The 24,685-nt window shown below is 41.4% G+C and overlaps 1 protein-coding gene across 2 annotated transcripts; it reads right to left on the bottom strand.

Moving 5' to 3' along the window:
- LOC118932719 (signal-regulatory protein beta-1-like) lies at positions 1 to 24,017 on the bottom strand. Of its 2 annotated transcripts, none has more exons than XM_036926425.2 (6): positions 23,869 to 24,017; positions 17,226 to 17,585; positions 7,324 to 7,638; positions 3,862 to 4,170; positions 3,199 to 3,310; positions 1 to 2,791 (listed from the first exon to the last, which is right to left on the bottom strand). In XM_036926425.2, the coding sequence occupies exons 1-6, from the start codon at positions 23,939 to 23,941 to the stop codon at positions 2,713 to 2,715; spliced, it is 1,248 nt and encodes a 415-aa protein (XP_036782320.2). In that variant the 5' UTR covers positions 23,942 to 24,017; the 3' UTR covers positions 1 to 2,712. The 2 variants fall into 2 exon arrangements, with proteins under 2 accessions (XP_036782320.2, XP_036782321.2); XM_036926426.2 differs by having other exon boundaries at positions 7,324 to 7,533.
- Between the last annotated feature and the right edge of the window lie 668 nt (positions 24,018 to 24,685).

Here is a 24,685-nt window from a genome sequence, read left to right as displayed (position 1 = left end):
GTAAGTCAGATCTTGTAATTTATTCTGTGTATTAAAACTTGTACATCTGGCCATTCTTTTCTTTGAGAATTCAAGCATTCTATCTTGGCCGAGAGCCCTGTGTGATTTGGCTTCTGCTCAGGTCTGCAGTGTTGTTTCATGTCCCATTACTCTCAGATTCCAGCTCCACTGGCCTCTACATCTTCCTTGAATGTTCCAGATTCCTTCATTCCTTACTTCTTGGCACAGTGGGGTCCCTGAAACAAGCCTATTTCCCCAGTCTCTTGCAACTTTCAGATATCAGCTCAACCATTCCCTTTTTTGGAAAGGCCTTCTCTCCTATTTTTTCTAGATCACAGCCACTTAATTCCAGATCCCTGTGGGTATCTCTGTCATTGCAATCTGCATTATTCTGTGAACGCTTTTTTCTTCAGAATACTTACCACATTCTTATTTCTTTCTTCCTACCTTCTCTGTTATTCTGGACTAAGGCAAGTGGGTAGAGGTCTGGGGCTTCAAAGGGAAGGAAGGCAATTGACAGGAAGATGGAAAAGAGTAAATGTTTGGTAAATAAATGGTTGCTGAGCCACCCAGAAATGATGGGACACAGAGAGGACTCTGATCAAACAGGCCTTGCTAGGTTCCTCCCTGTCTATCATGCCTAGTTTGTATTATAATGTAGGTATCTGTGGATAGCCCTTTTTCTGGATCAGGTATTCTAAATTCTTTAGGATGTTGGTGATGGTGGGCAGGGTGTCGACATCTCCTCCTGAGTCTTTTGGGCCTTGATTGTTTTCAGCTTGAAATAATCCACATGCCAAAGCGGCATGCCTTGGATACAGTTGTGGCTGTTCTAACCCTGACATGCCTACTTCCCCTGGGTATGTTTATCCTTTGATAGAGAGCCTTTCTCCAGAACTTGGACTACACTATCTCCTCCCAGATTTTTACCAGGACCATTTTGGGACTCAGGACTAACCCGACATCCAGAACCACCTTCCAACTTAGAAAAGCATGTGTGTTCTTTCCCTCTGCTCCCCACTCTGTGGCATGGAGTGGGCATTAGTGCAGAGCATCAGGCCTGAGAGATCAGGAAGCAGTAGAATGAGGAGGGCCAAGATCTCCCCATGTGTCTCCAGAACCGTAGGCAGTGTGGCTCCTTGGGCAGTACCGAGCAGAGTTGGGATTGAAGCTGGATTTTGTGGCTCTGCCATCTGATATCTGAGTAACACTGAATAGGTTCCACCAGATCCCTCACCTGGAAAATGGGGAATGGCGCCCACCTTGTGGGATTGGAGTGAGGATCAAATAAGATACTGCACGTAAGTGCCAGAGTCACGTGCCACCCGTCAGCTATTAGTTGTAGTTGAATAGTTTTCCTCCTATGTGGAAATCTTAGGATGTCATAACAGGAGGGGAACTTGGGGTTCTTTAGGTAATGTCCTTTTTTTGGGAAAAAAAGTCCTATTTTTTTCTTTTGAATCTAAAGTAACTAGAATTGTACCTAAAATAATTCTTGCTTCATGGTACCCTTGTCACTGACCCATGTGTGATCCTCTTTCATCAATCTGTTTACCTGCCATCCTTCCATCCATCCACCCATCTTCCCTCCTCCCCTCCCCACCATCCATCGACCTACCTGTCTACTCACATACCTAGTTATCAATCTTATATTGTTATTCTATTTATTTTTTGTTTACAATGATAGAAACATTAATGAAGCCACCACCCAGCATGGAAGCTAGAATCCTGAAAATTAACCTCCGTCTACCTGTAAGTACACCCCCTTCTCATCCCCCCTTCTCCCCCTCGGGTAACTACTATTTAAAATCTTGGGTGCATTGTTCTTTTTTGAAGAAGTGGCTTATCATATTTATATGTATTCCTAAAAACAATTTATTCACTGTTTTAACTTTACAAAAAGGATAGCATACTGTATGAGATCTTATCCCTACTTTTTTTGCTAAGATTTACCCATATATTGTGTGTAGCTGCAGTTCATTCATTTTTACTGTTGTATAACATTCCGTTCTGTGATTGCACTAAATTATTTGCCCATCATCCTGTAGATGAGTGCTTGCACTGTTGTCAGGTTTTACTAATTTTAAACCATGTACCATGTATATGTTTGCACACATCTCCTGGTGGGCATGTGCAAGGGTTTCTTTTGGGTATAACCCGAGTGGAAATGCCAGGTTATGGGGGTGTGTGAATGTTCAACTTAAGATTTTCTATGCTGTTTTCCAAAGTGGCTGTGCCAATTTCCATGCCATCAGCAATGTATGAAAGAGTCAGCTGATGCTTTATTTTTTCTATTTGGATAGGAACAAAATGGCAGCTCAGTGTGGTTTTGCTTTGATGTTTCTTGATTACAAATGAGATTGGATGTCTCTTCATATGCTTATTGGCCATAGTGTTTCCTTTAATCCCTTTTTAATGATGGGCTATAGTGGTTTGATGGCAGTTGGGGTGCCCACAGTGGGCTTTCCTTCAGGAGCCAGGAAGCATCCCTCGGGATTGCCAGAATGCGTATTCCCCAGGGTGGGAGCCTGTTCTGCCTGTGATGGATTTTCTTGCTCAGGGTCACGGATTTGGTGCCTAGAATCTCCCAAGACGCTTCTCTCCTGCGTAGGATGTGAGAGCCCACCTCTCACCACTGACCTTCCTGGGCCAGGCTCTCACCTCCTCTGGGGGCTGCAGGAGAGGGAGGGGTCAGCCCGTGCTGGACAGGCCTCAAAAGGCTGATGAGGCAGGAGAAGCATTCGCAGTGGTTTCGGGCATCATGGCAGGTGCCCCTCCTGGATCAATCCTCCTGAATAAGAAAGAAAGGTACTGAGGGTCTTATGTCACTGAGGAGGGTCTTGTGTGCTCATGAGCTGCAGGGGAAGCAGGGAGGTGGGGCGGAGCCCTTGCTCCTCTCAGGCCTCTGCTCAGAGAGCACGTCAGCAGTTCTCCCCGTATGAGTTCCCTCCTTCTTTCCCTCCCTGAGTGCTGCCCCTGTCCAGAGCGGAGTGTCTGCATCTTCATGCATCCCCAGACAGGAGCTGTGAGAGCAGAGAAAGGCTGAGGGGATTGGGGTGAGGCTCTTAGGGACCCTCTGGATTCAATATGCCTTCCAGGCAGAGATGAAATGGGAGCTCCTTTGGGCTCCTCCACACAGCGCTCCCTGTCAGCCTGGAGTCCCAGAGAGCCCAACCCCTCTCGGGAGGCTCCTCTTACTTGGAAGGGACGCTCCTCCTGAAGACGTAGATGATGGGAAGTGCAGTCAGGGGAAACAACTTCCAGCCCAGCAGAATGAGGGGCCCGAAGAGGGAGCTGAATTCTCTGGCACCTGGTGACAGAAAGTTATCAGGATGACCCGGCTTCCTGCTTGCATCACTCAACCCCCAGGCAGGCTTGGCCCCTCCCCAGACTCAGGTACCAAGATACACTTTGGGCTTGGAGGGAGTCACCTCATATCTGTGAGTCTCGGATTCCTAAATGTTAAAATGGGAGCTTTTTTGTATCAAACAGGAGCATCCAAGCAAAGTATCTAATAGGTGCCTGCCAATTGTTGAGTCTGAATGGCTTTTGGGAAGATGGGTGGGATATGGGAAAAGGCGTTTTATATTAGCTTTGTTGTTCACAGGAGTACCTGGTAAGATGGGTGCGTGTCTGTGTGATGAAAGCAGTGCTTACTGCTATTTGGTACCTAAGGCATCACACCCTGAAGAGGCTGCTGTGATTGCTGCCCTGTTTCATAGATGAAAAAACTGAGTTTCAGAAAGACAAAATGCCTTTCTCAAGGTCACCCAGGATGAACATGGCAGACAGCACAGGAACCTGGCCTGTCTGTCTCCAGGCTTGAGTCCCTAGCTGTTTGCTCATTCCACCCTTACTCACCCAAACGCGCATGCCCTTCTCTAAACTTGCTCAGCTGCATGCTGGCCTGGACCAGTGTCTGGGCCTCACGCCACACTTGACAGGTGAACAGCCTTTGGTCCTCTGAGGTGTTGACCAGGATGTGACTGTCTTGGCTGAACGTGCCATCTGGGTTCTTGGTGGGGGTGAGGGCCTCACAAGTCTTGGAACATTCCTTCTTCTCCAGCCAGGTGATCTGTACTTCAGGGTAAAACCTGTGCACGTGGCAGGTGAGGATGGCCGCCTGGAGGCTTGGGACCCCGTGTGATGATATAGTCACTGTGGGTACAACTGAAACAATAGCCCTTTCTTGGTTCCTTCCTTCCTTCTTGCAAAAGATGCATGAAGAGCATCCATGCCTTTTAGGCATTGCGCTTGGTTCTCGGGAAACAGCAGTGAGCAAGACAGAGTCTCTGACTCATGGAGCTCCTGCTTTAGTGGGGGGACAGTGATGAAAGCAGTTGTCCCATGAGCCCTGTAGGGGTTCTGAGAGCCACGCAGGGCCACTTGACCTGTCTGGAGGTGGGACAAGTTAGGGAAGAGTTGTTGGAAGAGGTGACCTTTAAGCAGAAATATGAAAGATGAGTAAGAGTTAGTGACATGTGGCTGATTGCATTTTTCCAAAAACGGCCACGGCAAGCCCCAGAGTGTTCCAGAATCTTGCCACTCCCCTTCAGGAGAGACTACTTCTGCTCCTCTGAAACTGAGGCAGGACTTTGCGACAGCCGGATGCACAGAGTGTAGCAGAGGTGACACTGTGTGACTTCCAAGGCTGGGTCATAAAAGTGGCATCAATGAGGGACCCCTGGGACACTCACTTTTGGAACACAGCCACCAATCTATGAGAATGCCTGAACTAGCTCATGTGGAAAGACAATAAAGAAAGGCCCGTGTCAGGAAGAACCAAGGCCCCGCCAACAGTCAGCAGCAGTGGCAGACATGTGGGTGAGGAACCTTTTGATGATGCTAGCCTCTTGGATCATCCAGCCGAGGTCCCAGAAGTCATGGAGAAGAGACAAGCCATCCCTGTGGGGCCCTGTCCAAATTCCTGACCTATAGCTATGTGAGCATAATAATTTTGGGGACTTGGAGTAAGTCTTGAATATTGGAATAAGTTTGGGATAATTTGGTATGCAGTCCTGGCAACTGGAACATTAAGCAGAGGGGTCGGGGAAGGGCGAGAGGAAGGCAGGCACTGGGAGGGGCCAGGCATGGGGAAGTGCCTCTTCAGCAGAGGGAAGGGTATGGGCAGAGGTCCTGATGTGGAGCTAGCAGGTTTCAAGGACAGAAAGATGACCCAAGTGAGTGAGGGGAAGCGTGGGTGAGATGAAGCCAAATGCATAGCCAGTTTGGAGACTATTTACACTTAGTGGTGCTGCACTTGTTATGTACCCCTTGGGGCACATAACAACATCCTAAGGAGTGGATGCACTGATAGTTTAATAGAATTAATTTCCAGATCCTGAACCCTCATATGGCTCTTGCCCGAAATTGATCTGTCCGAGGATGTGCACTAAGGTGGGATCCCTCTCTTGCCTCCTGGTCGTTAATTCTCCTCCTGTGTTAAAAAAGGAAGGCCTTCCTCTCTCACATCCCGAATCTAGCTATGGTGTAGTGCCTTTGGTACGGAGACTTTGGAACACAAAATAAAAGGATAGTTCAAAATATTGCTGGCCAGAAAGCCTGCTTTAATCAAAATATCATAAGCGCCCCCATCTATCTCATTGAGCTGCATTTCTGATAACATTTTATGGTTATTTTAATAATTATTTATCAAAACTTGTTATATATTTAGATTGTTTTGCTCAACCATGTAATTCAATCCAAAACTTTTTAAGCACTTAGAGCCTTACGGTCATGAGAAAAATATGAAAAATTATACATATATATTTGTGGTAGCTCTCTGTTCCCTATATGTACGATGTGGCCAGTAAAAGACTTTCAAATATAAAATATGCTACTCTAGAATGAAATTGTCCTTGGGAAATAGAATGGAAATAACTAGTTTAGGAAGAAAAAGTTATGATGTTATTTTTCCATTAGACATTTCAGAGTCAGGAATTTATAATATCCCAGAAGTTATGTTCTGTGCAGCTATTTAAGTGTAGGATGAACAATTTTAGATGTTAACCATAAAATCTATGATGAACCATGTAGTTCATCATAATTATTTTAGGGTATATGAATAAAACTGCTCAAAGATCACTGTTGAACATCCCAGAAAGGATTTTGTTTCTTTTTTTGTAAGAGCAGTGATAAGCCACTAAAGGACTTTAAGCAAAGGAAGCACGTGGAGCTGGCTTCCTTTATAAACTGCCTTTGGCTGCTGGGGATTTAGGGGATGGACAGTTGAGGGTAATGGTGGATATAAGAGAGGTGGCTGTTGCATCCAAGTAAGAGATGATGTGGGCTTGAACTTGGTATTAACTTGGGTGGTGACAGTAGAAAGAAACCTATGGGTACAGAAGAGATTTGGGAAATGAATTTGACAGAACTTGGTAATGACTGGGTAAGATCAAGTCTACAGCTTAGATGAGTAGGTTGATGGAGAGGCTCTTCACCGATGTAAGGAAGGAAGTGGAACCCAGTGTTTGGAGAAAGTGGGGAGAGCAGCACAATACCATCTTCAGGCCGATCATAATTGAACCACTTCTCTTGGGGAGGGTGACCTATGCCTTTCTCTTGTATTTCTGCATGGGGAGTTCTTACAGGAGGGAGGTCAGACATGGTCATCTGAAGAGATGTATTGCTGGATTCAAATTCTGGCTCACGTGCTTAAGAGCCATGTGACCATGGACAAGTCATTCCACTTCTCTGGGCCTTGATTTCCTCACTGCACAAAACAGAGCCTCATTTCTGCTGTTTAAATATGTCTCTGCTCCCCACCCACCCCCTAATCACGGGGCCTTTGCACACCCTGCTTCCTCTGTCTGGAACACTGACTTTTTGCATCTTTTGTGCTTTGGCTCAAACATCACTTCTTCATAAAAGTATTTCCTGAGTAAACTGGATTCTTCCTGTTTTCATCCCTTTCTGCACTCTGTTCGTTTACCTCATATGAAATGTTACAAGTCACAACAATACAGCTGTTTGCATCTTGGTTCACATGACTGAACTCAGGAAGGCAGGACCAGGTCTTTTCTGCTTACTGTGGAATCCGCAGCACTTAGAATAATACCACCACATAGTGGATGCTCAATAAGCACTTGTTGAATGAATGAATGAATGAACTTCCACCTCCCAAATATACTAGAGGGAAGGGAGCTCTGAAAGAGAAGGACCAAACCCTGGCATGATGTAGGAAAGGTGGGCATATGAGACAGGGAACTTCATACCCACCTCACATGGGGGTGGATGAAGAATCAGCAGGAGGATGCTGGGAAATGGTCCAAACTGGGAACCTGTGGTGATCACCAAGGGTTGGCCACGTGGCCAGTTCCTTACCTTGGAGGAATTTGGAGATGTTCACATGCCCACTGAGAGGGCTTGGCAATTCACTGTGATCCACATGGCAGGTGATCTGGGCACTGAGTGATGATAAGGCAAGGGTCACGGAGGTAGTGCTGATGATGGTGTAAGAGGACGCGTCTCCAGGTGGTAAGACAAAGGTCTGAAGGGCTGGAAGCTCCATGCCATTTTCAAACCATTTCAAATCTACAACTTTGGGAAAAAAGCCAGTTGATGTGCAGGTGAAATTCACTACTTCACCTGGGCTGAACCTGTTGGAGGGGCCAGAAACCTCTGGAAGAGAGGGCTTAGCTTGATCAAGGGAAGGTGGAGAGAGTGGAGAGAGAAGAGAGAGAAATGAAGATGGCAGGTTACTCTCTAGTACAAATACCTGCCCTGATGGTTTACCCAGTTAGACTTATCACCACAAGGTCTCACCTCCAGTTTTTCCCTTTTCGTAATTTTTCTCATGACTCTCTTTATCATAACAGCTTGCCAACTGTCCTCACTGACTTTGCTGCTTGAACCCTTCCAACCCACACTCAGAAACCAGACCATGGTGATCGTGCCAAAATTCAGATCTGACCTTGTCACTTGCCCTCCCTCCTTCCCTCCTCTTCTTCCCAAAGTACAGTGTTTAAAAAGTCATATAAGGTATGGCCCCTAGCTTCCTCTCCTTGCAAAAATTACAGACCAAGTTTTAACTATTTTAGCTGATTGTTTGGACAGGTCTCTCTGTGTTTCTAAATAACACGTCTGTACTAATGTTTCTCTGCTTTTCAATTTCATGTATGATGGGTAGACCTACTAGTACGGAAGATGATGAGTTAGCTCTCTTAAATCTCCTCTACCTGCCATTTGCACTTCCCCTCATTGTATCCTCCCAGCATCGACATGTCAAAATCTTTTATTTTATCAGTATTCAGCATTTATATTATTATAACCAAAGGAGCACTGTTCGATATTGGACCATATAATGTATGATGATTATATTTCCTTTCTTATACAGTGGTTTGGTTTCCCAGGAGTTTTTCATGAGCTCATTCTTTGTATTTGCTTCATTTTCTATGAACCTATGAGAAATTTGTCCCTAAATCTCCCTCCACATAGGTATAACTCCTCCCAATATGTCTGATATTGCTAAGTATTGCTGTGGACTTCAGTTTAGAGTACATGTATATTGGGAGTGCACAAAAAACTTTTCAGGGGGTATACAGGCTTGATTTTTAAAAATTACTGTGTGTAGCATATGCTCTCCAAGGCCCACCCAGACTCCTTGAGCTCACCCACTCCACTGCCCTCAGAGGTACTTCCAAATGCCCTCAGGAGTACTTCCAAATGCTAGTAGATGCATGCTTTTTCCTGAAAGTTCTTTCAGAAGGTTGCTTTTATGTAAGATTGCCTGGACACTGGAACTACTGGGCATCTAACACAGTCTGGGAGCAGCTCTTAATCAATGACTGAGGGAGTTGGCATATAATTATCCCAAACTCCTTATCTTTTAAGAATAATAAACATGAGGCTTATGTTCTGCATTATTTCCGATAGTCTCCCATCTGATTAAGCTCTGTTGCCCACAGTGATAGTAGCTTGATGACATACTCTTTATTGACTGTCTGACTTCGCGGGTCCCCCATTGGAGCTCCATGCACTAACATCCTTGGGTCGGGATCTGCTTCTTGGTGAACCCAAGCTAAAAATCTATGTTTGAAAGTTCCTTGAAATAATTTGTCTTTGGTTAAACCATCAATATGTAGTTAAGTTAAATTAGTTTCATTTTAGATTCAGTAATTTAGATATTTGGGAATTCTTTCACTTTGAATTGTTTATTAATTATTAAAAATGGTCATGTGTTTACAAAGCCAGAACGTCAAAGTCTACTCAGAGAAGTTAGCTGTAATCCCTGTCTCTTCTCTCTGTCCTCTCCTTCCCTATCAGTAAATTTGTAAAAGTATACTTTGATTTATTTCTCTTTTTAACAAATTATAAGCAAATATCTATATGCTTGTATTTTCTACTTTTCTTAACACAGAAGGTAATGTGTACCACACACTGTTCTACATTTTGCTTTTCTTGTTTAATGATATCCTGTGGGTTACTCTGATAGAACCCCATTGTGTGACTATATCATAACTTTTTATTTAGCAGCTCCTTTTTCATTCTTACAAATAGCGTTATAATCAAAAGCCTAAGCATAAGTCATCTTGCACTTATATTATGTATCTCTGGGAAAAATGTCTAAAAGTGGGATTGTTGGCAGGAAATGTGCAATTATGTAATATGTATATGTAATATGTAATTTTGCTGGATTTTGCCAAATTCACCTCCTTCTGAGTTATATGATTTTGCATTTCTATCTGCAAAATAGGGAAGGAGCAGTTTCCTCATTGCTCCCCCAACAGAGTCTGTGGTCAAACTTTTGGATTTTTGGCCAAGCGGATAGGTGAGAAATTGTGTCCCACTATAGTTTTAAATTGTCATTTCCTTTTATATGACAGTGATTGGACATATTTTTATACATTTAATAGGTATTCCTACTTCATTTTCTGTAAGTTTTTTCTATAAATATTCATATTTTTTGCTCATATTTCTATGAAGTTGTTTATCTTTTTCTCTTAAAAATTTAGAAGCTCTATATACACATTAGGGCCAATTCTTTGTCTATGTTATAAGCTGCAAAATATTATGCACACACATATCTATATACAAGTTTTTTTTTGTAGAATATGTTCAAATGATTATTTTTTTTCTCTTTCTGCTTATGCATTTTGAATTACAGTTGTGAAGGTTTTTCCCACTTCCAAATCATAAAAGAATTCAGACATGGTTTCTTCTAATACTTGTATAGTTTCATTTTTTTTTTACATTTAAATATCTGATCCATATAGAATTTATTTTGGTATGTGGTGTGAGGAACTGTACACTTCACATTTCTGGATTTTTTATTCTGTCCCATTGGTCTGCTTTCTGATGCTCCAATTGATCCAAGACCATTGTGGAAAGACTTGCCTTTCTCTACCAAATAGCCTTTACTTTGTTTCTGGAAACAATTTACCATAGGTATGGGTTTCTTTCTGGAATTTTTATTCTGTTCCATTGATTTACTTGTCTACCTTGATGCTAATACTACACTGAATGGTTATGGTGGCTTTATAATAATTCTATTATTTTTGAGTGATGTTGGTCTATAGTTTTCTTCATTTGGTTTTAGTATTACACTAATGCTGGCCTTAAAGGCTGATTGGGAAGCATTACTTCCTCTTCAATTTTCTGGAAGAATTTGCATAGAATTGTTACTATTTCTTCCTCAAATGTTTGGTAGAATTCCTCAGTGAAGTCATTTGGGTCTAGATTGTTGTTTGTGGGAGGCTTTTAAAACTACAAGTTTGATTTCTTTAACAAAAAAAGAGATAACCAGACTATTTATTTGTTCTTGAGTAAACTCTGGAGTCTGTGTCTTTCAAATAATTGACTATGTGGTTTATTGATTTTCTCAAAGAACCAGGTTTTGGTTTAATTGATTTTCTCCATAGTTCTCTATTTTCTTTTTTTTATTAAGGTATTATTGATATACAGTTTTATGAATGTTTCACATGAAAAACAATGTGGTTACTACATTCACCCATATTATCAAGTCCAACCTATACCCCATTGCAGTCACTGCCCATCAGTATAGTAAGATGCCACAGAGTCACTATTTGCCTTCTCTGAGCCACACTGCCTTCCTTGTGACCCCCCACAACATGTATACTAAATATAATACCCCTCAATCCTCTTGTCCCTCCCTCCCCATCCACCCTCCCACACCCCCCCCTTTGGTAACCATTAATCTCTTCTTGGAGTCTCTGAGTCCACTGCTGTTTTGTTCCTTTAGTTTTGCTTCCTTGTTATACTCCACAAACAAGGGAAATCATTTGGCACTTGTCTTTCTCCACCTGGCTTATTTCACTGAGCATAATACCCTCTAGCTCCATCCATGTTGTTGCAAATGGTAGGATGTGTTTCTTTCTTATGGCTGAATACTATTCCATTGTGTATATGTACCACATCTTCTTTTTCCATTCATCTACTGATGAACACTTAGGCAGCTTCCATATCCTGGCTATTGTAAATAGTGCTGCAATAAACATAGGGGTGCATATGTCTTTTTGAATTTGAGAACTTGTATTCTTTGGGTAAATTCCAAGGAGTGGGATTCCCAGATCAAATGGTATTTCTATTTTTAGTTTTTTGAGAAACCTCCATAAACTAGTTTACATTCCCACCAGCAGTGTAGGAGGGTTCCCCTTTCTCCACATCCTCACCAGCATTTGTTGTTCTTAGTCTTTTCTATACTGGCCATCCTAACTGGTGTGAGGTGATATCTCATTGTGTTTTTAATTTGCATTTCCCTGATAATTAGCAATGTGGAGCATCTTTTCACATGCCTATTGGCCATTTGAATTTCTTCTTTGGAGAAGTGTCTGTTTAGATCCACCACCCATTTTTAAATCTGATTATGTGATTTTTGAGTTTTGAGGCAAGTGAGCTCTTTATATATTTTGGATATTAACCCCTTATCAGATATGTTATTTATGAATATATTCTCCCATACTGTAGGGCACCTTTTTGTTCTACTGATGATGTCCTTTGCTGTACAGAAGCTTTCTAGTTTGACGTAGTCACATTTGTTCATTCAACCAGTTGTTGAAGAGGCTATCATTTCCCCATTGTATAACCATGGCTCCTTTATCATATATTAATTGGCCATATGTGTGTGCATTTATATCTGGGCTCTCTGTTCTGTTCTATTGATTTATGGCTCTGTTCTTGTGCCAGTACCAAATTATCTTGATTACTGTGGCTTTGTAGAAGAACTTGAAGTTGGGGAGCATATCCCCCAGCTTTATTCTTCCTTCTCAGGATGTCTTTGGTTATTCAGGGTCTTTTGTGGTTCCATATGAATTTTAGAACTATTTGTTCTAGTTTGTTGAAGAATGCTGTCAGTATTTTGATAGGGATTGCATTGAATCTATAGATTGCTTTAGGGGCCATTTTGACAATATTAATTCTTCCTAACCATGAGCACAGGATGTATTTCCATTTATTGGTGTCTTCTTTAAGTTCTCTCAAGAGTGTCTTGTAGGTTTCAGAGTATAGGTCTTTCACCTCCTTGGTGAGGTTTATTCCTAGGTATTTTATTCTTTTTGATGCAATTTAAATGGAATTATTTTCCTGATATCTCTTTCTGATAGTTCATTATCAGTATATAGGAGTGCAACAGATTTCTGTGTATTAATTTTATATCCTGCAACTTTGCTGTTATTAGTTCTAGTAGTTTTGGGGTGGGTTCTTTAGAGCTTTTTGTGTACAATATCATTTCATCTGCAAACAGTGACAGTTTAGCCTCTTCCTTACCAGTCTGGATGTCTTTTATTTCTTTGTGTTGTCTGATTGCTGTGGCTAGAACCTCCAGAACTATTTGAATAAAAGTGGTGAGGGTGGGTATCCTTGTCTTGTTCCTGATCTTAGAAGAAAAGCTTTCAAATTTTTGATGTTAAGTAATATTTGGCTGTGGGTTTGTTGTATATGGCCTTTATTATGTTGAGGTACTTGCCCTCTATACCCATTTTGTTAATAGTTTTTATCATTAATGGATGTTGAATTTTGCTAAATGCTTTTTTAGCATCTATTGAGATGATCATGTGATTTTTGTCCTTTTTGTTGATGTGGTGTATGATGTTGATAGATTTTCTAATATTGTACCATTCTTGCATCCCTGGAATAAATCCCACTTGGTCATGATGGATGATCTTTTTGATGTATTTTTGAATTTGGTTTGCTAATATTTTGTTGAGTATTTTTGCATCTATTTTCATCAGGGATATTGGTCTGTAATTTTCTTTTTTTTGTGTGGTGTTATGCCATGTACTTTGAAGCACTTTTATTAGGTGCATAAATATTTAGAATTGCCATATTTTCTTTTTTTTTAGTGCTTCAAAGGTGTTTCTCCACTATCTTCTGGCTTGCATCACTTTCTTTTTTAAGATTTTATTTATTTATTTAAAAGGTGGATGCACATACAATGAAATGCACAAATCTTAGTGTACAGACCAATGAATTGACATGTGTATATATTCATGTAATCATCACCCAGATCAAGATAGCAAACATTCTCACTAGTTTTTTCCCCTTCATCTATTTACCTATTCCCCCTGCCCCATGGCAACCACCAGTCTATTTTATATACCTACGAGTCTATTTTGTTTTGTTTGTTTATTTGGTTTGTTTTTTATACTCCATATTTAAGTGAAATCATATGGTACTTATCTTTCTTTGGCTGACTTATTTCACTTAGCATAATACCCTCTTGGTCCACCCATGTCATTACAAATGGTAAGATTGCATTTTTTTATGCTGAGTAATATTTCATTGTATATATGTACCACATTTTCTTTATCCATTCATCTATCAATGAACATAAGTTGCTTCTGTATTTTGGCTATAGTAAATAATGACACAATAAACATAGGAGTGCATATATTGTTTTGAATTAGTGATTTTGTTTTCTTCAGATAAATTCCCAGAAGTGGAATTGCTGGGTCATATTGTATTTCTATCCTTAGTTTTTTGAGAGACCTTCATACTGCTTTCCATAGTGGCTACACCAATTTACATTCCCACCAGCAGTGTACAAACATTTCCTTTTCTCCACACCCTTGGTAACACTTGTTATTTCGTGTTGTTGATATTTGCTGCTCTGACTGGTGTGAGGTGATAGCTCATGGCAGTTTTGATTTGCATTTTCCTGATATTAGTGTTGTTGACCATCTTTTCATATATCTGTTGGCTATCTGTGTATCTTCTTTAGAAAAATATCTATTCAGATCCCCTGCCCATTTTTTAATTGGATTATTAGTTTTTCCAGTGTTTAGTTATATGAGCTCTTTATGTATTTTGGATATTAGCCCCTTATCAGATATATCATTTTGTCTTTTATCATTTTTGATGGGAAATCTGCTGTCATATTTATCTTTATTCCTTTGTTTCTAATATTTCCTTTTTTTCTCTAGACACTCTTAATAGTTATTTTTATTACTCATCTTCCACAATTTGATTATGATGCACCTTGGTGTAGTTTTCTTCATGTTTCTTGTGCTTGAGGTTCAATGAGTTTTCCGGATTCATGTGTTCATAGTTTTCATCATACCTAGAACATGTGCAAATATTCTTCTTCAAATATTCTTTCAGTCCCCTTCTTCCTTTGGCATGTCTAATACATATTTATTAGGCCACTTGAAGATTTCTAATACATATTAGTTCAATATGGATCTTTAAAAATATTTTTCATTCCTCAACTTCACATATTCAATCTTTCCTCTGGCTACTTAAGCAAATATAATGTAGTTATAACTTCAGTGTTGTTGTGTACTAATTCTGTCATCTGTCTTTTCTGGTTAACTTTCAAATGATTGATTTTTCTCATTATAAATTGTATTTCCTGCTCATTATAAATTGTATTTCCTGCTTTTTTTATGCTTGGTAATTTCTTATTGCATGCCAGATGTTGTGAATTTCTGCTGGATAGTCCATAATCCTATAAATATGTTAGTGCTTGTTTTTTGATATGGTTAAATTACCTGCAAAACATTTTGATCTTTTCATGTGTTGTATTAAGCTTTGTGATGCAGGACCACAGCATCATTTGGTCTAGGGATTATTATTTTACGTCTACTGAAGCAGAACCCTTCTGCATACTCTATCAAATGCTTCATGAATTATGAGGTTTTTTACTCATGTTGGTGGGAATAAGCACTAATTTTGGCCTCGTGTGAGCTCTGGGAATCCTCATATACATGCACTTTTCAGTACTCAGCCGAATACTCAAGATCTCTGGAGTTCTCTCTCTGCATAGCTCTCTCATCTTTGGTGCTCTACTCCAAAAATGCCAGCCACCTCGCCCTCCTTGGACTTCTAGATCCTCCTTATCAAACTCAGGGAAACCTCCAGGCTCCATTTGAGTTCTTTCTTACTGCATGGTAGCATGGAAGCTTTCTGAGAGAATGAACTTGGAGCAGTCTTGAGTCTCACCTCATTTGTTTTTCATCTCTTAGGGTCCAATGTCTTGTCAACCCTTTTTTAAGATAGTTTGCCTAATTTTTAATGTGTAAGTTCAGTCTCTATCACTGTTTTGGTAGAAGATGCCCTAAGTATTTAATTTTATTTAAATTTGCTATTGTATGTGTGCTCATCAGTCCCATTGTATCTTATAACTGGCTTTTGTTTGTATATATGAAAGTTATTTATTTCTGTTTGTTGATTTTATGACTTGCTACATTACTAAATTTTCTTATTGTGTTTTTAATAGTTTAACATTGATTCTATTATGTTTTCCAGATACCATGTCATCTACACAGAGAGAGTTTTCCCATTTCCTTTATCATTCTTGTGTTTTGAGCTACTTTCTCCTTTCTAAAGCATTGGCTAATACTTCAACACAGTCTTAAATAATATTAGAAATGGTGGGCATGAGATTGAAGACCATTTAATAGGCAAGCAATTCTATCTTCTTGAGATATCCCTCTTAAAGCCCTCAGTCGTCCTGTTCTGGAATGGCCAGTGTCCATTCTAATGCTCATGCAAGCTCTTATCTGGGGTTTCCAATCCTCTATTTCTGGTTCCCATTCATACTTTTCCTTTATTTAACCTCTATTTTGGTAAAGCAAAAAGGGTACATGAAAGGTGATCTTGCAAAAACGGTACTTCTTGGTGATCTTGCAATCTTGGTGGATTGGGTATAACATTTTAGGTTGGACATTATTTCCCCTAAGAATTCTGATGGCACTACTCCTTACCTTCTAGTGTCTAATGTTGCCCATATACAACTCACATTGATCTCATTCAAATACATACAACTTGCTTTTTATTTTCAATTGCTGAAAAACCTGTGAACCTTCTCTTTGTTACAAAAGACTGTCTTCTATTCCCTTTGTTTCTCCATGGCCCTAGGTGCTAAAATTTTAAAGATTCAAAATTTCTGTTGATGTATGTTTCTCTTGTTCTTTTAGATTAAATAATAATTCCCATTTTTTCTTTACAGAGGAAACATTATAATAATTAATAATTCATCAACACAAACAGGCCTGAATGGGCTGCTCTGCTTCCCAGGCTTTCCTTTATGGATGCTACTTAGAGCCTTGCAAGCTTTGTCTTCAGCCATGACTTTATCATTCAATACCAAATCCAAGAATATGCAGGACTTATATAAATCAAGGACAAAATTTAAGGTATATGAGGATTAATATTTCAATCAAAAACATGATTTTTCTAATTTTCTGCCTCAATTATTTATTCTTTATTTCTATGATTCTATGGGTCCATGACTTTAAGATAATGTTTTTAAGTCTGATTGGTTTTAATATCCTGAATACTGACAAAATGCCCTAATATAATTATTCTATTATAGGCACTTCTAAGTGTTTCACATTTATAAACTCATTTACATAATATATAATCCTCACAACAAATCTACGAGGTGAGTAGTAGTATTATCTCTGTCTGATAAATGAGGAAACTGAGGAACAGATCATTTAATAAACTTATTAAGGTCATACAGTTTGTAAATAGTACAGTTAGAAGATGCACTCAGGCCATTTGGCCCTGGTGTGTGTACTTTTACTCATTCTGCTTTCCAGCCTAATTTATAGCCTTCAAAAACTGTTAAGATTCTAAAGGGTAGGATTCTAATGATATGGATCCTGGTATTATACTTTACTCAGCTCCTTCACTACGGTTTCTCACTAGCCCCATCTTCTACCCTCAATCTTGACATAAGGGCTAACAGATAGGGAGCCTTGTGCTGAAAGCCTGAAGGACGTGACATGGAACAACAGGCGGGAGTTCGAGGGACCTGGACTTACCCCGCACAAACATCCTGGTTCCCGGTCCAGACTTAATCTCTACATCAGGGGTCCCTTTCTGGAACTTAACGCAGTAGTAGACACCGGCATTTGCTGTGGTGACTCTACTTATGTGGATGGAGAAGTCCATGTTGTTCCTTTTCGTGGCATCTGAAATATGTGTTACTTGGGGGAAGGAGCCTTCTCCTCCCTTAAAACTGTAGATTAACTCGCGGCCTGGTCCAGCCCCCCTGAACCATTTGATGGGTCCCACAGGGAGCACAGAGGTCAGGGTGCAGTTCAGAGTGGCCGTCTGTCCGGCTGCGACTGACACTGACCTGTCAGGCTGAACCACCTGCAACTCCTCTTCACCTGCTGCTCCTGGAGGGAAACACAAATCAGCTCCAAGTCTGAGCCTGGCCCAGAGGACTTCTCTTGCAGTTTCTTTGTGAGACTAAAACCGGAAACTTTTGAAAAAATACTCAGGACTGTGCTTAAAGGGCCTCCCTCTTTCATCCTGGAGTCCAGTGGGAGGGTCCTGGACTGGGTGTCAGGTTGATGCGGTCAAGCCCTGGCTCCACTACCAAGCCTGATGTTTTTGGAAAGGCCGCATCTGTCAAGCATGAAGGGTCATTTTCTTTTCCCAGGACTGCTGTTGGGTTGTACATGAAGACATGGGCTTGTTAAGGACACAGAGTGAGTGCTGTCCTGGCTAGGATCAGCAGGACAACTTTTCTGTGCTCATATTTGCATTTACTAGATGCTGGAAGGACTTCACAGCCAGAATTTCCACAGAAACTTCTGGGACACACATCACTTTAAACACTTATGTATATAAACCGACTCATTTCATTTTCTAACCACATTCTATTAGAAAGGTATTATTATTTATTCCTTTTCTAAACAAGATAATAGAGGCACAGAGAAGTTAATAACTTGTCCAAAGTCCAATAGGGGTCAAGTGCTGCAACTTGGATCTGAACGCTGGCAGGTTGGCTTAAAAAACAGCTGTGCTTTTAACCACTTCACTGGATGGCCTCTCCATTGAGCTGTTAACACCCCTGGGAGGAGGAGGGGTGCTTCACTTGTGTGCCTGGGGCTGGGACTAGCTCTGGGGAGGGGAGTGTTCAGGGAGGATTAACCCCCACTTCAAGGATATAATGCTAGTAGGCAGAGGTTCTTGGAGACTTAAAAGTCTAGAAGGCAAGGAGAAGCCAAGATGGTGGCGTGAGTAGGGCAGCGGAAATCTCCTCCCAAAACCATATATATTTCTGAAAATACAACAAATACAATTATTACTAAAAGGGAGACCAGAAGATACAGTACAACAGCCAGGCTACATCTACATCTGTGAGAACTCAGCACCTCACAAAGCGGGTAAGCTACAAGCCACGGCCCAGCAGGACCCGAGCACTCCCCCTACACCAGCACCCCGAAGGGAGGAAAGGAGTCAGAGTGGGGAGGGAGTGGAAGCCCAGGACTGCTAAATACTTAGCACCGGAGTGCAGACACACAGCGCGGGGGTGCTGGATACTAGGGAAACGGGACAGTAAAACCTGCACGTGGGTCCCTGCAGCCGGCGCCCCTGGGACAAAAGGAAAGCAAGTGCTTTTTGAAAGTCTTAAAGGGACAGGGACCCCACAGCTGGACGGAAGTGTCTCGGCACACTCAGCTCAGCAGCTGGGAATCCCAGGGAACTCCAGGCGCCCTAACCTTCTGGGAGGCAGTGCAGGTCTGAGGCCCCTCACAGTGATAAACAACCTCCCGTCCATTCTCCCTCTGGCGCCGGCCCCGCCATAGCAGGGGAGGAGCCTGAGAGCGGCCACACCCAGAGCAACCACCCAGAGCCTCCTCCACAGCCACCCGGAGAGACTCAGAGGCCCTGTCACTGCGCAGCTGCCCTCTTTCAGGAGAGGAAGGAGACCACCAAGCAAGAAGGGACTGTATTCTCCCAGCTGACACACGTGCCAACTGCCCACGACTATCTCTATAGCCATGAAAAGGCAGAAGAATTTGATCAAGACCCGAATCACACAGACAACCCCCAAAAAGGAGCCTGGGGAGATAGATTTAACCAATCTTCATGAAAAAGAATTCAAAATAAAGGTCATAACCATGCTGATAGAGTTGCAGTGAAATATGCAAGAGCTAATGGATGAAGTTGGGAGGGAGAATACAGAAATAAAACAATTTCAGGAAGGACTTAAGAGCAGACTGGATGAGGTGCAAAAGGCCATTAATGTAATAGAAATCAGAGAACAGGAATGCAGAGAAGCTGAGACAGAGAGAGATAAAAGGATCTCCAGGATCCTTTCATTTCCTCCAGGAATGAAAGACAGAGAATGATAAAAAGATCTCCAGGATCCTTTCATTTCCTCCAGGAATGAAAGAATATTAAGAGAACTGTGTGACCAAGCCAAAAGGAACAATCTCCTCATTATAGGAGTACCAGAAGAAGAAGAGAGAGAAAAAGGGATAGAAAGTGTCTTTGAAGAAATAGTTGCTGAAAACGTCTCCAAACTGAGGGAGGAAATAGTTGCTTAGACCACAGAAGCACACAGAACTCCCAACAGAAGGGACCCAAGGAGGACAACACCAAGCCACAAAATAATTAGAATGGCAAAGATCAAGGACAAGGACAGAGTATTAAAGGCAGCCAGAGAGAGAAAAAAAGTCACCTACAAAGGAAAACCCATCAGGCTATCATCAGACTTCTCAAAAGAAACCTTACAGGCCAGAGGAGAATGGCATGATATATTTAAAGCATTGAAATAGAAGGGCCTTGAACCAAGGATACTATATCCAGCACAATTATCATTTAAATATGAAGGAGGGATTAAACAATTCCCAGACAAGCAAAAGTTGAGGGAATTTGCCTCCCACAAACCACCTATACAGGGCATTTTAGAGGGACTGCTCTAGATGGGAGCACTCCTAAGGCTAAATAGATGTCACCAGAGAAAATAAAATCACAGCAAAGAAAGGAGACCAAACAAATACTAACTAAAGGCAAAAAATAAAATCAACTAATCACAAAAGCAGTCAAAGGAAGCACAAAAGAGCACAGAATAAAACACCTAAATACAAAGAATGGAGGAGGAGGAATAAGAAGGGAGAGAAACAAAGAATCATCAGACTGTGTTTATAAAATCTCAATAACTGAGTAAGTTAGACAGTTAGATAGTAAAGAAGCTAACCTTGAACCTTTGGTAACCACGGATCTAAAGCCTGCAATGGCAATAAGTACATATCTTTCAATAATCACCCTAAATGTAAATGGACTGAATGCACCAATCAAAAGACACAGAGTAATAGAATGGATAAAAAAGCAAGACCCATCTATATGCTGCTTACAAGAGATGCACCTCAAACCCAAAGACATACACTGACTAAAAGTCAAGGGATGGAAAAATATATTCCATGCAAACAACAGGGAGAAAAAAGCAGATGTTGCAGTACTAGTATCAGACAAAATAGACTTCAAAACAAAGAAAGTAACAAAATATAAAGAAGGACATTACATAATGATAAATGGGGTTAGTCCACCCAGTACAGGAGCACCAACATATGTGAAACAAATACTAACAGAACTAAAGGAGGAAATAGAATGCAATGCATTCATTTTAGGAGACTTCAACACACAACTCACTTGAAAAGACAGATCCACCAGACAGAAAATAAGTAAGGACACAGAGGCACTGAACAACACACTAGAACAGATGGACCTAATAGACATGTACAGATCTCTACACCCAAAAGCAGCAGGATACACATTCTTCTCAAGTGCACATGGAACATTTTCCAGAATAGACCACATACTAGGCCACAAAAAGGGCCTCAGTAAATTCCAAAAGATTGAAATTCTACCAACCAACTTTTCAGACCACAGAGGTATAAAACTAGAAATAAATTGTACAAAGACAGCAAAAAGTCTCACAAACACATGGAGACTTAACAACACACTCCTAAATAATTAATGGATCAACGACCAAATTAAAATAGAGATCAAGCAATATATGGAGACAAATGACAACAACAACACTAAGCCCCAACTTCTGTGGGACGCAGCAAAAGCAGTTTTAAGAGGAAAGTATATAGCAATCCAAGCATATTTAAAGAAGGAAGAACAATCCCAAATGAATAGTCTAACGTCATAAATATCAAAATTGGAAAAAGAAGAACAAATGAGGCCTAAAGTCAGCAGAAGGAGGTACATAATAAAGATCAGAGAAGAAATAAATAAAATTGAGAAGAATAAAACAATAGAAAAAAATCAATGAAACCAAGAGCTGGTCCCTTGAGAAAATAAACAAAATAGATAAGCCCCTTGCCAGACTTATTAAGAGAAAAAGAGAATCAACACACATCAACAGAATCATAAACGAGAAAGGAAAAATCATGATGGACCCCTCAGAAATACAAAGAATTATTAGAGAATACTATGAAAACCTATATGCTAACAAGCTGGAAAACCTAGAAGAAATGGACAACTTCCTAGAAAGTATTCTTCCAAGAAGGAAGAATAAAGCAGGGGGGGATCTCACTCCCCAACTTCAAGCTGTACTACAAAGCCATAGTAATCAAGATAATTTGGTACTGGCACAAGAACAGACCCAGAGACCAGTGGAACAGAATAGAGACATTAACCCAAATATATATGGTCAATTAATATACAATAAAGGAGCCATGGACATACAAGGGGGAAATGATAGCTTCTTCAACAGTTGGTGTTGGCAAAACTGGACAGCTACATGTAAGAGAATGAAACTGGATCATTGTCTAACCCCATACACAAAAGTTAATTCGAAATGGATCAAAGACCTAAATATAAGTAGTGAAACTATAAAAATCTTAGAAAAAACATAGGCAAAAATCTCTTGGACATAAACATGAGTAACTTCTTCATGAACCTATCTCCCCAGGTAAGAGAAACAAAAGTAAAAATGAGCAAGTGGGACTATATAAAGCTGAAAAGCTGTACAGCAAAGGACACCATCAATAGAACAAAAAGGCATCCTACAGTATGGGAGAATATATTCATAAATGACAGATCCAATAAAGGTTTGATATATAAAGAGCTCACGCACCTCAACAAACAAAAAGCAAATAATCCAATTAAAAAATGGGCAGAGGCGCTGAAGAGACAGTTCTCTAAAGAAGAAATTCAGATGGCCAACAGACACATGAAAAGATGGTCCACATCACTAGTCATCAGAGAAATGCAAATTAAAACCACAATGAGATATCACCTCACACCAGTAAGGATGGCTACCATCCAAAAGACAAACAATAACAAATGCTGGTGAGGTTGTGGAGAAAGGGGAACCCTCCTACACTGCTGGTGGGAATATAGATTAGTTCAACCATTGTGGAAAGCAGTATGGAGGTTTCTCAAAATGCTCAAAATAGAAATACTATTTGACCCAGGAATTCCACTTCTAGGAATTTACCCTAAGAATGCAGCAGCCCAGTTTGAAAAAGACAGATGCACCCCTATGTTTATCACAGCATTATTTACAATAGCCAAGAAATGGAAGCAACCTAAGTGTCCATCAGTAGATGAATGGATAAAGAAGATGTGGTACATATACACAATGGAATATTATTCAGCCATAAGAAGAAAACAAATCCTACCATTTGCAACAACATAGATGGAGCTAGAGGGTATTATGCTCAGTGAAATAAGCCAGTTGGAGCAATACAAGTACCAAATGATTTCACTCATATGTGGAGTATAAGAACAAAGGAAAAACTGAAGGAACAAAACAGCAGCAGAATCACAGAACCCAAGAATGGACTAACAGTTACCAAAGGGAAAGGGACTGGAGAGGATGGGTGGGAAGGGAGGGATGAGGGCGGGGAAGAATAAAGTGGGTATTACGATTAGCATGCATAATGTGGGTGGGGGTGGAATGGGGTGGGCTGTGCAACACGGAGAAGACAAGTAATGACTCTACAGCATCTTACTCGGCTTATGGACAGTGATTGTAATGGGGTTTGTTGGGGGGACTTGGTGAAGGTGGGATCCTAGTAAACATAATGTTCCTCATGTAATTGTAGATTAATGATACCAAAAAGAAAAGTGTAGAAGGCACTGCTTACCAATTTCTCTAATAGTTCTATGCTGTGTGTGGAGTATATGTGACCTACATCCATCTATTTATCATCTATCTATCTATCTATCTATCTATGTATTCATCTATCATATTCTATGTATGCATCTACACCTTAATCAAGGCAGCTCTGACTCCTAGGGTCCATGGTCTTCAGGAGGAGGCAGGAGTCAGATGCTGCACCTCCACCTCCTCCCTCAGGCTGGCACCAGATTCTGTGGGTCAAGCCACAGGGATCACAGGGCCACCACAGAGTGTCAGGAGTGTGAGACATGAGGAGAATCTGGGAACTCCTGTCACTGAGAAATGCCTGAGTGTGGTAAATCCTGCCTGGACGTAGGTGGGAGGGGAAAGGACCCCTCCAAGGAATAAGAATTCTGAGATTTGTCTGGGAGATCCTTGTTAACGAAAACATTTAGAGCACTATCATAAGAAGGAAAAGGCAGTGAAGAAAGGAGCAGAGACCCACCCGATCCACTGCCAGTGGAGAAAGGGTACCACTGCCCACCTCCAGGGAGCACTTCTACATGGAGATGCGTGGCGGTGCTCACCTGTGAGTCCAAGCAGCAGAGGCAGCAGCAGGGATGGTGGAGGCAGGCGGGGTGGGGAGGCAGGGATGGGCATTGCGGTGGCCCTGGGAGCCTGCTGTGTCTGAATGTTGTCCTGGAGAAACCTGGGACTCTGCTCTGCAGCGAGGGGAAGCTTTGACTTCCTAATATAAGGGGAAGTGACTAAGGTGGGAGGGAAGGGCTGTGGGGTTTTGAGAGTTTCTGCTTCTAGATTGTGAAATAGGAATCGGACAACAGCTAAGGGATTACTGATTAAGTCTCTTGAGATGCTTGTAGAGGCCCTGGTGCCCTTTCTCATCCAGAAGCCCCAGGGACAGTTTGCTGGAGTGGAGGGTGGGTTCAGGCTTCTGTAACAGTCCAACAAACTGGGCTCAGCTGCACTGCCCAGACATTCAGGAGGAGGGCTCCTGGGAATGAGGCCTCGGGGGTGAGGCCCAGTTTCCTGGACTCCAGCAGTGTCAGTGTAAAAATGAGGCATGTCTGATGGACCCCCCTGGCTTTGAGGGCACACTTTCAGGAGGAGTGGCTTTGCATGAGCAATGAGGTAGGTCTTGGATGGGGAAGATGGCTTCTGTTTCAGAGGATGGAGGAGGCCTGTGGGGGAGGAGGGTTTTAGCATGTTCATCCTGCAGGGAGAGCTACACACACAGAACCACAACAGGGAGGAACAGGGGTGCCTCTTCTGTGTGTCCTGGTCTGCAGCATCAAAAATGTGCCTTCTCTTTCTTTCTGAGCAGCAACAGCCAGCATGCAAGATTGGTTCCAGGGCCTCTCAGCTGTGAACTCTCACTTCCAAGGG

The sequence above is a fragment of the Manis pentadactyla genome, chromosome 5, assembly GCF_030020395.1.
Source record: "Manis pentadactyla isolate mManPen7 chromosome 5, mManPen7.hap1, whole genome shotgun sequence".
Lineage (NCBI taxonomy): Eukaryota > Metazoa > Chordata > Mammalia > Pholidota > Manidae > Manis > Manis pentadactyla.
Note: the sequence above shows the minus strand (reverse complement) of the source record. Positions and strands in the feature narration are given on the sequence as shown.

Excerpts from the sequence above, each read along its gene's own strand:
- LOC118932719 (XM_036926425.2), bottom strand. The coding sequence starts at position 23,941 with ATGCCCATCCCTGCCTCCCCACCCCGCCTGCCTCCACCATCCCTGCTG. Across the intron at positions 17,586-23,868 it reads TCTGCTGCTTGGACTCACAG|GAGCAGCAGGTGAAGAGGAG; the intron begins GTGAGCACCGCC and ends GTTTCCCTCCAG. Across the intron at positions 4,171-7,323 it reads CATCTCCAAATTCCTCCAAG|TTGTACCCACAGTGACTATA; the intron begins GTAAGGAACTGG and ends CTATTGTTTCAG.